The sequence below is a fragment of the Myodes glareolus genome, chromosome 11, assembly GCF_982192425.1.
Source record: "Myodes glareolus chromosome 11, mMyoGla1.1, whole genome shotgun sequence".
Classification (NCBI taxonomy): Eukaryota; Metazoa; Chordata; class Mammalia; order Rodentia; family Cricetidae; genus Myodes; species Myodes glareolus.
This window is the reverse complement of record NC_142036.1, coordinates 38792227-38806525: the sequence shown is the minus strand read 5'-3', so window position 1 is coordinate 38806525 and position 14299 is coordinate 38792227. Positions and strand designations below refer to the sequence as shown.

General features: G+C 44.7%; 1 protein-coding gene across 8 annotated transcripts in view; it reads right to left on the bottom strand.

The window, feature by feature from the left end:
• Positions 1-210: 210 nt before the first annotated feature.
• The window catches only part of Tmed8 (transmembrane p24 trafficking protein family member 8), a 30492-nt gene continuing 16403 nt past the window's right edge, over positions 211-14299 (bottom strand). Inside the window, exons 2-7 of one of the 8 annotated variants that reach the window (XM_087911602.1) lie at positions 13331-13412; positions 11519-11664; positions 9208-9393; positions 8150-8276; positions 7671-7976; positions 211-6279 (exon numbers count right to left, since the gene is read on the bottom strand). In XM_087911602.1, the coding sequence (XP_087767728.1) occupies positions 6062-6279; positions 7671-7976; positions 8150-8276; positions 9208-9357 (801 nt within the window). In that variant the 5' untranslated portion in view covers positions 9358-9393; positions 11519-11664; positions 13331-13412 and the 3' untranslated portion in view covers positions 211-6061. The remainder of the gene's footprint in view (positions 6280-7670; positions 7977-8149; positions 8277-9207; positions 9394-11518; positions 11665-13330; positions 13413-14299) is intronic. The other 7 variants (XM_087911600.1, XM_087911601.1, XM_048449298.3 and 4 more) reach the window with 7 other exon arrangements.

The window sequence follows — 14299 nt, the reverse complement described above, 5'->3', positions numbered from 1 at the left end:
CAAGTAGTTTTGATGTCTGAGCCATCTCTCCATCATCCCCTCTGACAGGAATTTACATACAGGCATTCATTTAGTCTCAATTGTGCTTAATTTTCATAATCTTAATAGATTATGGAAGAACTCACAAGTGTTCACTGAATACTTTTCCTCGTAAGCTGAAAAGATGAAGTCTCAATGGGTATCAGTGCTCGTTAAGATAGAACTCAAATATTTAGGTGCACAGTGAAAAAGTTTATTTATGACAGATTTCAAAACTTGGAAAAGAAGACAAAAAATGCACAAAAGCATTTCACAAAACTGTCACATACTATAAAACAACAGAACTCAGCTGTTTAACCATGGCTCAGGATCCACCGTGTATCACAGAAACACATTCAGTGCCGTGAGGTGAAAATATGCAGTATGACAGAAGAAAAGGCCCTCGGCAGAACAGAAGACCTAAGTAGCAATTGGTGCAGCGTTCTTATGTGGAGATCATACACTCTGGCAGCACTTCTAATGACAGGGCGACATGAAAAACAAGTTGACTATAATAGCTGATTAGTTTGGATCTGTTTGCATTTTGAAGAAAAAAGACAAGACTGTGATATAGTTTCCCTTCCAGGCCTTTGGTAACCATGGCAGCAGCATATGATATGGAAAGAAAACACAATCACCTTTAAACCACTCATGGATCTGGATGATGGCTCCAAAGTAGCCCTTGGGATGAATAAGTGAATGAGATTGCGGTTAGGAGAGCGCCAAGCACCTCCCTGCCTTCCCATTCTGCTTTTCCTCTCTGCTCTCTAGACTCTATCCCTTTGTTACAAAGCATTTGCAAATGCTTTTTTAATACAAAGCATCAAGCATTTCTTCTGTAAGTTTCAAAATGCTTCCATTAAGAGAACACGGATACACCAAAGTCGTGCATCATGGGATTGCTTTTTCCAGACCGCATAACTAAATGGAAATAACTCAGACTGATTAAATGAAAGCTAATTCACTAACGGGACAATAATCTCAGAACCGGACACAATATGTATTTTTAGCATAAAATGTACTGCTTAGGATATGAGAGAAGGAATTAAAGACAATGTTTTCTAGATGTGTCCTGGCCTGAAGCTAAGAATGAACATCAGACGAGACATTCCAACCCTGAGTGAAGAGTTTAGGAGGGCGCCTTAAGCCGACAGGGAACTAAGGGTTCTTCAGTAATACCGCACATCATTGCAGCTCCAAACTCCAGCATCTTCCTAATCCTGTCAGCACTTTAGGAGATAGACTGTTTCCATAAGTCATTTCACACACACAATTTTACCCCCAGATAAGTCAAAAAGTTACCCAATTAAAATGACAGGAAACTGAAATTTCATAAAGCAGCGTGTATTTCTAGGTCTCTGGGGCACCATTTTTATTGTATCTTAAACTGAAGAGCCATGTCTGTGTTCCACATGCTAAAAATCAGATAATGAGTTCACACCAGGGACCAGCCCTACAGTTTCACACCCAGTGTCCTATCTATACTTTATTCATGAGGAGTGACTATTTGTAAGGGAGCCAAATTATCAATACCCTATTAATAACTCTACTGATGATTGTATTTTCTTAGCTTGGAGACAATGGTTCAAACAGAGGCTCTGGTTGGCCTTCTTGGTCCAAGAAAGCAGTGCTACATCCAGAGGGAACAGTGACTGCAATCTGACCAAATAACACTTAGGATGTTTTCCTACATTTTGGATCACAGTTCACCCTAGATAACTGAATGTTCTTTGGGAATGCCCCAAGGTGCTACATAAAGTTATACAAAGCAAAAAGCTGTCACTTGCCAGCATCAGATACATACAGATCCAAGAAAATCTTGCATGAGTGTCCCCCTAAATACCACCAGGAACAAAGAATGTTCACTTAGGTCACTGGAAATCAGATATCCAGCTTACTGGCTGTTCTGATGCTCATCTTCTGCTCCCCAAAGGAGTGTGACAGCGCCCAGAGCACATGCACGTATCAATACAGTGACCTGCTTTGTACAGAATGCATCCCTTATTGAAGCACCCGCACAGCAGCAATGACACCAAGTCCCTTCTTCAGATGAAAGCTCACCTTTTCCAACAGGGGTTCCGGAGGGAGCCACCTACCCGTGCTGCCCTTTTCCCAAAGTGCAGGCATTCTACACTTCTGGTCATATGAAGGAAACTAGGGACAGAGGCCAGTGTGGATGCTTATCATGAAGAGAAACTCCAAATAGAAGCCCTAATAGAGAAAACTGTGTGTGGTTTGCTCTGCGTGGTTCAGGGTGGTATGCTGTCAGCCTGCAGGAGGCCTGCTTGCTACCCAGCACTCTCATGGCTGTAGGTTCTGTGGTGGTGGACACAAGGCATCTGAATTATGCCTGCAGGGACACATTCGCAACTGTGGCTTCGGCACCCCGCGAGTGGAACTGACTCAAGTCCTTCTCTCATCCTGCTACCTCTGTTCTGCCCCAAAGGATGGAGACAGGAAACCTCAGGTCGTGGTTACATTTAGCAGAGGAAACTACTAAAAAATGCATGCAGCCAACCCTGTTGACAGATGGCAAACTGGGCTGGAGGATTCTCCACTGAGCACAAGGAGAACCAGTAAGGCTTCTGGCTTACAAAACAGTTCTGATGAGCAAGGCGCCACTGAAGCACTCAGTGAATTCTGGGACATACCCGACCGATAGTGTGGTCGCTCTCCGCTCCTCTGGTCTATCCCGTTTCCACCCTTAAAGGCAGTTGAAGCAGCACAAAGTTGTTTAATTTGTGCCCCACCCCCTGTGTACTAAAAAAATTTTTAAAAAAAACTACATAAATGATAGGGTCACTCAGTTCCACACCTTAGAACCACAGACTCTGATGTTAAAGGCAACATTTTGTAGAGTGCTCCTTAAACATAAATATACAATCACATACTTTAGGGCCTGGGCTCTGCCCAGTTCTCTCACAGAAGGAACCGAGTAGGACTCACCAAAAACAAAATGCATATATTATAAACTCCACAATAATATCTAATCCCATGAATATAAAACAGTTACAGACTAACTTGTCTGTATTCGTATAACGGGACAGTATACACTTCTTTAAAAGTCCATTCTTCCTAGATACCAAATAAAATATTTTTAAAGTGCGTGAATTCATCCATGAGAAAAATAACTAAAAACAGCCTGCTTTCAAGCGGCTACCTGCTTCCACGTGTTCTGTGAAGAGCGCATTTGCATGTGAGCGTCCTGAGGGTATGTCAGCTGAGAGGAGAAGGCAGGCTTTCGGTGCAGCTATGCAGTTGCCTTCACATGACATGCAGCCAGAAAGGAAAGCCACTTTGGCTCCAGTCAGAAGTAAAGGACATCCAGCTAGCTTTCTAAAAGATGGAGCCCGGCGGCATCTTGGGCAGTCCAAGTTGAATAAGAGACATCTACTTAAGCGGGGCTCTGACAGAGAGCTGACCCTCACTGGAAAGGGGACATCCTCTGACCGGATACTTGCCAAAGGGAGCTAAAAGGTACAATCTTTGTTTAAAAACTGGCAGTCTGTAATTTAAAAATAGATGTGGGATGTAAGTGTATGCTTTTTTGTTTGCTGAAACTTTTCATAAGATGTTGGAAAAAATAGCACTTTAGATGTCTTTTTAAAAGTCCTTTCTCTTCATAAAGAGCAAACTTAGATAGACTGAGGAAACGTAAGCGGTCAGTCGCTTTGTGTAAAGACCCTCAATCTCAGCCTTCTTACAAAAGCCTTTGTCTCAACTGCACAGCATCTACCTGTGCCCTAGCGAGCAGGGCAAAGGTAAAAGCAGATAATCTATTTCATTATTTGGTTGTTGCAACATGAACAGGGAAGGACCAAGGAAGTGACAGTTCTTAGAACCTCCAAGGTACGTGTGTGTTCTCCATAATTACCTGTGTTTTCGGAAAATAATACTATATCTCTCAAGTTCTCTTATTACAAAAATTTAGTGTGAGAATAGTGAATTCATCATACAGTGGACATGTCTTCTTTTAGCCATTTTATGTTCATGAGACAAAAACCCTGCTGAAGTAAGAAATAACTGTCACAGAATGACCAGCCAGCGACAGGCACATCAGAGGGATCAGAAGCCCACAGACTTCCCTGGCACAAGGGAACTGGGGCTCCAAGAAAGTAAACCACCATGACCTCATGATAAGAACAAAAGACAAGACACAGCAAAAGCCCTGGGGCAGTGCTAACTGGGGCCGGACAGTGCCCTTCTGAGAGTGGGCTAGGAGTTGGGGACAGGAGAACAGGAAAAGTAAGTGGACTGCCGCTGACTTGAAAATAGCTCCCAAGATTGTTTCTACAAAGATTACACTCGACCAGGGAAAACACGATTCAGCTTCAGCTCAGCTGCTCTTGGAATGATCGCTCCAGTAGGACAGAGGGGCTCGGTACAAGGCAAGCACATGATAAAGAAATGTGCCAAAGGAAACATTATGAGGAGGGCGTCGGAGGAGACTCTGACATCTGGTAACCGTGGTGCTTGGCTGACCACTGACAGGTTCATCAGTTCCTTAAGTCAATCTCCATGTAAGGGCTTCCATCACACCCATTCCTCACGGGGAGTGTTGAGACAGACCTACACACGGACAAGGTTAGAGTCGGCCTTCTCAGAAAGGGCAGGCTCTTCCCAAAACATCACAGGGCGGCTGGCATGCAGGAATGACATGCACAATCATTTTCCCAGCTCGACACTCGTCTTGAACGCCATGGAAGAGGTGGCCTGAATGGCTCAGAGCAGATGGAAAGCAATGGGAAACAGATGGGAACTGTTTCAAAGGTAAACTGAAATGTGCTTGAAAAAACACAGAGTAATAAATAAACCTAATGATTCAAAATTCAGAAGGATGGCAGACGACACAGGAAGAGACAAAGGGGTGCAGAGGACTGCAGAGGTCCACGCCTCACTGTCTGCCCTCTCCACCTGAAGCCCAAGCATCTGGTGCGCTGTGGCCACCCGCTGCAACATGACTCCATTCTGTGGCTCCAGACCCTCTGGATGGACGGAGTGCAGGAGGCTGTCCCTACAGGCTTTGGTCAGGTCAGGAGCACACACAGTCAGCAGCAAGAGCAAAATGCCGTCATGACTTTCCCTAAGGACTGTGAACGCCATACGTTTACACCCTCAGTGGAAGAAACACAAACCCAGAATCACTGCAAACCTGATTGGGTTTCACTGTATTTGGTTCCAAAGAAACTTTCTAGATAACACTCCTAGCCTACAGACGGGGTGGGAGGTGGGGGGCAGCACACCAGACGACAACTAGTACTTGACTTCCAGAAGGGCAGCTTCTGAGATAATCCAGTGCCTACCGCCCACCCTTGCTGTACCAACCACCAGCGCCCTTAGTAAGGGAGAGAGCTCTGGAGACACCAAGTGAGGGAGGCCGCTTTTCTTCCCAGATCTTAGGACACTGACCACAGCTCGGAAGTTCTTGCTGTATGGCATAAATAGAGACTTGGTGCAGAGAAAGGAGGAAGGTCTACCCAGTAGGAGTAATAATATCCATCCAAGGCAGTGAGGGCTTCTAGCCTGAGCTACAGACTTAGAATGCCCAGCAGGCAGGAATATGGCAGTGCTGAGAGGCTGGATGGAGCGTTCCCCATCCAAGGTATTGGGCTCTTTCATAGACAATGTGCTTTTCCCTCTTTGGCACCTCGACATGTAAGAGGGCAGGCGCTGCTACGTATATCGGCATTACAGGCTCTGGAGAAGAGTGGGCGTCCACCTGAATGACAAGCTGTACCAGCGTGGATCAATTTTTCAAAGACATCCTTCTACCTCATTTTGCCTCACAGGGGCCTTCTGAGAGGGTTTTGCTGGAGTCTGAAACGAGAGCGTGAGTTGGGGCCACAGGACAGGAGTACTACACCACCACCTGCAGAAGCCAAGAAAGGGGAGAAGCTACATGGGGTCAGTAGTCAGGCATGCCAGGCAGGGCACGAGGCTTGCGAGCCTCACACAGAACTTGAGGCCCTTGCTTATAGACAAGAGGCACCAGCTGGCAGCCTGCTTCAGCCAGCAAACACAGCCTGCCCCAGCCTAGCATCCTTCAGCTAGTGTAGTAGATGTGGAAGTACAGAGTCTTGTTGCGCAGCAGGGAGTACGAGTTGTCAAACTTGAGCAAGTAGATGCCCTCTCCAGGGTAGTCATGGCTGCCAGCTTGCACATCCCTGTGGCTGTCCCTCCGGTACACAGGCATGACTTCCCCATAGCGACCCCGTAGAGAACTCCGGGAGCCTCTCTCCACATCTCCGACAGGGACGGGTTCTGCAGGAGCAACAGGGCAGAGTTTAGATAAGCGTTTGTAGCCTGGATACATGCTGCCTGAAGGTGAGAGAGTGCTTCTCAAACGGGGGCTCTATTATCCTCCCACAGACACTGGAAGAGTCCACAGATCGTCTTGCTCATCAACATGACAGCAATAGGAAACTAACACTCAGTAGCCCAGAGACCAAGAGTCTCAGTAAACAGCAATGCTTCCTCTGAGAAATCATGATCCAGCCTGACAACCTTAGACGTATCTGGCTCTCAATGAGGAAAACATATTTAGAGAGCAAAACCTGGAAATCCTTAGAGTACATAAAAGGATTAGTTAACAGAAATAGGAAATAGAGATTTTAAACACAGAGTACAAAATGACCCTAAAACTTCCACTTGACATCCTGAAAAATAGCAAGATAAAAGGTCCACCCCCCACTTCCCTAAATATACACAGATTTCCTGGTAGACTTGAAAAAGCAAGTGAAGAAAATGTTTTGTAGTCATACATGAAAGCTACAGGATACTATGAACGCTTAGAATTTGCTTCTAGATTCCTCCCTATATGTCCCATCATGAGTAGACACAACAAATAATAAGAATGGAGTAGAGAGGGGCTGGAGCAATGGCTCGGTGGTTAAGGGTACTGGCTGCTTTTCCAGAGGATCCAGGTTTGATTCCCAGCACCTACATCTTGGTTCACAACTATCTGTAACTCCAGTTCCAGGGGATATCACTCCCTCTTCTGGCCTCCACAGGCAGCAGGCACATATGTGGTACAGAGACATAATACAATAGTAACAAAATTATTTTAAAGCTGGGTGCTGGTGATACACACCTTTAATCCCAGCTCTCAGGAGGCAGAAGGAGGTGAATTTCTGAGTTCAAGGCTAGCTTGGCCTACAGAACAATTTCCAGGACAGCCAGGGCTACACAGAGAAAATCTATCTTGAAAAACAAGAGCAAACAAACAAATTTTTTTTAAAAAAGAATGAAGCAGAGACCACTACTTTTAACATGAAGCAAAAAATTTGTATTCTGCCCGCAATGGCAGTACGGAAGAAAGAAGGGAGGGGTACCTTTAGTTTATTATAACCATTGAGTATGGCTCAAGGTCAAGAATAAATATTGCAAAACAGAAAGAAAAAACCATAATCTCAGGTTTCAGTGCGATCTGGAAAACCCTGCTGCCCATACACACAAAATGAGGAAATTACTAGTTAAAGGGGAGAGAGAAAGGAAGAGCGAGGAGGGGAGAGATGGGGGTGGCTTTCCACCAAAGATCAATACCACCCTGTCAGCTTGCAAGGCTGAGTTTCTGATGGGGAGGAGAAATGCTATAATCCACAAAGCAGCCACTAGCAATCACGTTAAACAAACTGAATTAAAATTAAATTTACCTTCGATCTCCTCCTCCTCTTCCTCTTCTTCGTCCTCATCCTCGCTAGAATCACTGACCTGCACAGTTATGTCAGTGCTGGTTACCGGGGTCCAGTCAAAATAAACTCCAAACCCAATATCATAGTCATCAGTTGCGAATTCCCAGCAGACGCGCTTTCCCTCGGGATGGGTGGGAACCCGGATGGTGACCACTTCTCCCCGCTTCACCACCAGACGGCTGTTCTTCTCTTTACCCAGCTTGCTTTTGAATTCCTTCACTTTGGCAAAGGTCCAGATGCATGGAGGCGCCATCAGTGGTGGAGAGACTGAAAGAACAGACAGAAGTGGGGAATGCTTCTGGAACTGGTTTTTCGCTAGGAAGGTTAGCATATAATGTTCTTTCTAACAGCATCCATCACTTCCTTTCACACCCTTGTCTGTCCTTCCATCTGTCATCCGTCCTTCAAGCATCTACTGGAAATGACTGCAAAGGTCTCACCTTTCCTGTGATCCCCCAGAAGATCTGCAGACTCCAAATCTGTCGAGAGGACGTCGACAGCTCCACTGTGCTCGGATTGGATCATGACCGTGTCTTCGGGTCGCTGTGGAGCCTGGTACTTGGCCATCTGCACAACAGAATTCTGGTTAGAGGACTCGTGGTGGCAGATTCCAATCAGCCTCTTTCCAAATACAGGGGGTGCCATCTTTCCTGATAACCACAACCCAAAAGTTAATGGGCTAATCAACATTCCTTCTCTTACCAAGAGAAATTCTTACCCCCAAATTCTACTTTTTAACATCACCAAAATGTCCCCTAAAGATTCATTTCTTCTGTCTTGCAACTTTAGAAAAGTCCCCTCCCCTGTCCCTGAACCCCCCACCCACTGCGCACTGCTTCAGAACCTCTGCAAAAAAAAGAAAAAAAAAAAAAAAGAAGATGAAGAAGAAAAAAAATGACACCTTTTACAAAAAGCCCTCACTAACCCACCCAGAAGTTGCCGTCACTCTAGAGGGATTTCCCTCCACATCACTACACTGTGTTCCTTGTTTTGTGTTATTATACCTTTATTTCCTGTTCCTTCCCTAGCTGGTAGGCAATTCAACAAGAAATCTATGCTCCCTGCCCACAGGAGAGAGCATGTCATGGAGTCAGCAAGCCAACTAAGAGGCCAGGATTGTACTTGTGCAAGTAAATCAAGTTTGTGATCCTCCCAGGCTGTATTCTCACAAGATCTGTTTCAGAGACCAAGTCCTTCCATTCTCAGCCACGCGGCTAAGTAAATTAAACCAGATCTTGGCTAGGAGTTTACAGGAAACTGCAGTGTTTGAAGTAACTGCAGTTTCAAAAAAAAAAATCTGAAGCTCAAGAATGCTCGAGTGTGAACTTGATAGATGAGGACACGTCACAATGTCACAAGGCTGGACATACCTGTTAGGGGTGACAGAATTCTGAGAGCCACCATCTCAGTAGTGCTATTTCCAACCCATCCACTATGTGCCTAAGTTGGGTACCAGATGCTCCCCCTTTTCTACAACAGAACCTGAATACTCCCCTACCTCAGTGTGTACCTGAGCTTGGCCTGCTGGCAACAACTCCTGCTCCCCTGGAGCCTGAACCTCGGAAGCACCAGCCGCTTTCTGTAGACCCTCCGTGGTATCCTTACTCACCGGAGATACCATCTGTGGCCTCTCAGAAGAAGAAAACATGTAGTTCAAAGGGTCTTAAACCATTCCAGAGGCACTCTGAAATAAAACAACATTCAAAAGACACCCCACCCCTCCTGATTTTGGTATTTAGGTTCGTGTCACTTCAGCTGACCACCGCCCAGAGCTGAGTGGCTCACAGTGAGGACACAGAAACAGACAAAGCCAGTCTCCAGGCTCTAGGGCCACAGCAAACACAGTGCAGTCATCAGATGGACTCAAGGTCTGGTCTTCTTTGTTGCCATGTTTTATTTATTTACTTTAATTGACAAATTTAAAATGTGCATATCTGTGGCATAAAGTATGATGCCGTAATATATGTAGATATGTATGTAATATATGTAGATACTGTGACATGGTCAAATGAAGCTAATTAACATATTCATTACTTCACATACTTAACTGCTATATTATAAACACATTCTTAATTTATTGCTTGTAGTTGAGTGTAAATGTATTGTTATTATTATTATTATTACTATTACTATTATTATTATGTCCAGCATCTCCTACTCCACTGTGTGCCAACTCCTGGTAACGATCATCTGCTCTCCTTCTAAAACGTGTGTGTATGTATGTGTGTGTGTGTGTGTGTGTGTGTGTGTGCGCGCGCGGCGTGCACGCGTATGTGTGAGAGAGAGAGAGAACAGCACCTGTGCTCATAAGGAGACCCGAAGAGGACATCCGATCCCTGAGAGCAGAAATTAAAGCATGTGCAGGATGTCTGGCTGGTGAGAGCAGTACTGGGAACCAAACTCCAGTCTCCATGATTGTGCAGCAAACAGTCCTAGCCACTGAGCCGTCTCTGCAGCCCGGCTGCTCTCTTCTTCTATGGGTCTAGTTTTATTCCTCTCTCACTATTTGTTCCAACCAGAATTTCAATAAACAGTTTAGATCACAGGTGGTTTCTATACAAGTCACACAGGGATGAGGCTGACTACCCCAGAGACTGGCCACCGAACAGAAAGTGTCCGCTGATTAATCACAAGGCTATAAAGGTAATTAACAACTGCTGGAAGGGGGTGAGACTTTTTCTCCAGTGATGCAGCCATCCATAAATTGCCCATGGTCCATGTTCCAATTAAACTCAGTGGCTCACAAGCTATACTTGGGTAGAAGTGATTGTGTCCTTGGTGTCCTCCCTGGGGTGAGCAGCTGGGTTTGCTCATGTATCCCTAGGAAAAGTGCACAGACAGGGATGAGTTATGCTGCCTTCCATTTCCCCTGGCCTCAGAGACAAGAGAATGAGTAACGAGCCAGGCCAGAGGCACAGTTCCCCAGACCTCCTAAGAATCTATTGCCAGTAAAAGGTGATGTGGGTTTTATTTTTAAAGCAGGAGTATAAAAGCCTGGTATGGGGACCCCTGTAAGACTTAGGACTCTTCGGGGTGCCTGACACTTTAAAACCTTTCCAGACTACTAAAATACCATTCTCTTTCCTGCATTTTCTGAAGCAGGCAATGGAAATTCCCAGAGACTCCATGGCTTGTGACAATATACTAGAGCGAGTCAAGAGGCAGAAGTGGGAATCCAATTGTCGTTTATTAAACCAGACATTAAAGGGCTTTGTACTTCCTTCTGGGCTATCTTTGTTTAGAATCTGATTGTTTAGTTCTCCTGAGTAAATTGGGAGCATGGGGACCTTGGGAGAGGGTTGAAGGGGAGGGGAACAGAGAAAAATGTAGAGCTCAATAAAAATGAATTTAAAAAAGGATAGTGAAAAAAAGAACCTGTTTTTCATTAAAGACATTATTTATAGTAATATGTACTGAGTTATTGTTTTCAAATGAGTAAAATAACTACATTATAATTTTCAGCCTTAATTACTAATACAATTTTTAAAAATGTGGAGGTCTTTTAAGACAAGGTTTTGATCTGTAGCCCACACTGACCTCAGACTTGTAGTGATCCTACTACCTCAGCCTCCTGATGCTGGTGCCAGGTGTGAGCCACCACACTTAGCTCTAATATAATCAATAAAAAATTCTTTGAGGTCTTCACTAATTATTCAGATTGTAAATATCTGAAAGCCCCTGCTTTTAGGTTATCAGTACCATTGTTCTCCTTGGAGCATAAATAAGAAAATTCATTTTTAATCACTGACCATCTCTTCTCCAGATAAAGATAACCATCTTTTAGAATGACCCAAGTCATGCCAGACTACCTCAGAGCCCAAGAAAGATGATGAGTTGAAACCAGGCTTGCTTGAATCATCTCTTGCACGTGGGAAATTGGTGAATGACATTCATTCTTGGAACCCAGAAACTTCAGTCCATGCTTGTTTCTTGTTGACCTTCACCAGAAGGCAAGCTGTATGCAGGGAACTGGGTCTCACTCACTCTGTGTGCCTGGCCCCTCAAACCAACCCTGAATGTGGAACTCTCAGACCCTCTGAACACTGACCTTATGCCCTCGATTTCCACTTTGCCCAGATCACTCACTAACAGTGACTGCTTGGATCCTGGCTACACCTCAGTACCTCAAGCACACTCCATGCTATCCACATGTCTTCTGGCTGCCATCCTCACCAGGGTGTAAGCCACAGTCAGTATCCGAGGGTGGTCAGTAGCCTACCGTGTTGCTCCTTTCTTTGTAATTTGGAGGATGCCCGATAGAGATGTTAATTCAAGTCTACGTGACAGCTAGCATACACAGCAGACAGGTAGATGCGGATGTGACAAAAAGTCATTCACCTGGTTATCTATGGGACAGAATGCTGGTGTATTTCCCACTCAGTTTATGTTTTGGAGAATAAAACCTGTTTGGTTTTAAAAGCTGTTTGGAGAATAAAACCGGAGGAATTCTTCAGGATGTGAACTCAGGATTTCATGAGGGACCACTGAGACTCTCCCTCCCAATAAAGCCATGTGAGTTGTGTCTTTATTCCCGCGCCTCCACGCCGATCCAGAGAGAGAGTTTATGTTGGGGTCTGGTCAAGAGGAATAATTGAGGGTCTGGGCTAGCATCGGACCCTGACACTTCCTATCACACTAAGACTCAGTATAACCTTCCTTTCTACCATATATGTATCAATGAAAGTGATGAAATAGAGAAGAAAATTAAGAATGACAGCCTAGGGCTGGAGAGATGGCTCAGGGGTTAAGAGCACTGGCTGCTCTTCCAGAGGTCCTGAGTTCAATTCCCAGCAACCACATGGTGGCTCATAGCCATCTATAAAGATATATGGTGTCCCCTTCTGGTGTGCAGGCAGAAAACTGTATACAGAGTAAATAAATAAACCTTAAAAAAAGAAGAAGGAGGAGGAGGAGGAGGAGGAGGAGGAGGAGGAGGAGAAGAAGAAGAAGAAGAAGAAGAAGAAGAAGAAGAAGAAGAAGAAGAAGAAGAAGAAGAAGAAGAAGAAGAAGAAGAAGAAGGGCAGCCTAAAGGCTACACAGAGAAACACTGTCTCAAAAAATCAAAACAAACAAAGGGGGGCACATACTCTGACAGGGTGGTGGTGATGCATCCCTTTAATCCCAGCACTCGAGAAGCAGAGGCAGATGGATCTCTGTGAGTTCGAGGCCAAACTGGTCTACAGAGTGAGTTCCTGAAGAGCCAGGGAACACGGAGAAAACTTGTCTCAAAAAACCAAAAAGGAACAACAGCCTAGGAAACGCAGAGACGGCTCAGCAGCCAGCAGCGTTTGCTGTTCTTTCCTAGGGACTCAGTCTGGGTGCCAGCCCCCAGGTCAGGCAGCTCACAGCTACCTACAACTCCAGTTGCAGGGGATCTGAGTCCCTCTTCTGACCTCTACATGGTACACACACACACATGAAGGCACTCACACATAATACGTAAGATAAAAATAAACAGATAATGTGGGGAAAGGATGACAGCCTAAAGGTTATATAATGGCTTAGCCGGACAAATCACATAAACACTGCAGTTTGTCTCACCCCCTAAAATCACTGCCTACTTTATTCTCAGAGGACAAAACTTCCAGAAGCATTTGTCCACAGCAGCTGTATGTCCCTACCTGTAGGGTGAGGGCCGGGGTTCTGGATCAGAGGCAGAAGCCAGTGGAGAGCTGATCTTGGTGTTTTCTAGATCTTCTTTCTCTAGAAAATCATGGAGAGAATTTATTCTTTGAGAAGAAAAACTAACACACACCTGCAGTCCAGTTCTTGGGAGGCTGAGGCAGGAAGATGAGGAGTTCAAGGCCAGCCTTAGCTACATAGAGTTTGTGGCCAGCCTAGAACTACCTAAAACACTGTCAAAGTAAAAAAAAAAAAAAAAAAAAAAAAGTCATTGCATAGATCTCATCCTATGTAAAAGTCCATTCAGAGGGCTGGAGAGATGGTTCAGAGGTTAAAAGCACTGGCTGCTCTTCCAAAACACCTGGATTTGATTCCCAACACCCAAATGGCAGGTCACAAATGTCTCTAACTCCTGTTCCAGGGCATTCAACATCTTCTCCTTGCTTCCAGGGACACCTGAGGTGTACTTACATACACACGGGCATTAATATACATAGGATAAAAATTTTAAGAAATAAATTAGAAATAGTTCAAAGATCTTAGTATAGGACTAAAAATTTTGAAATTGCTGGAGAAAGCACAGGAAAACAGTTCAAGATACAGTCACGGCAACAGTTCTCTGAAAGAACCCCAACAGCCCAGGAAATAACAGCAAGAATTAACTCATGGAGTGGCAAGGAATTAAGAAGCTTCAACACAGCAAAGGAACAATTCTCAGAGTAAAGGGACAGTCTGCCAAGAAGGAGTCAATGTCAAGAATATATAAATTAAACACATACACACAAATAATCTAAATAGTACATGGGCAAATGAACAAATAGCTCAAAGCAAGAGATACACATGGCCAGTAAGTAGGCAAAAAAAGGAAAAATGCTCAACACCCCTAGCCATCAAAAAAATGTAAATTAAACCCTCAGTGAGATTTGATTTCTTCTGGGATGGAATTGCTATCATAAGGAGGGTAAAAG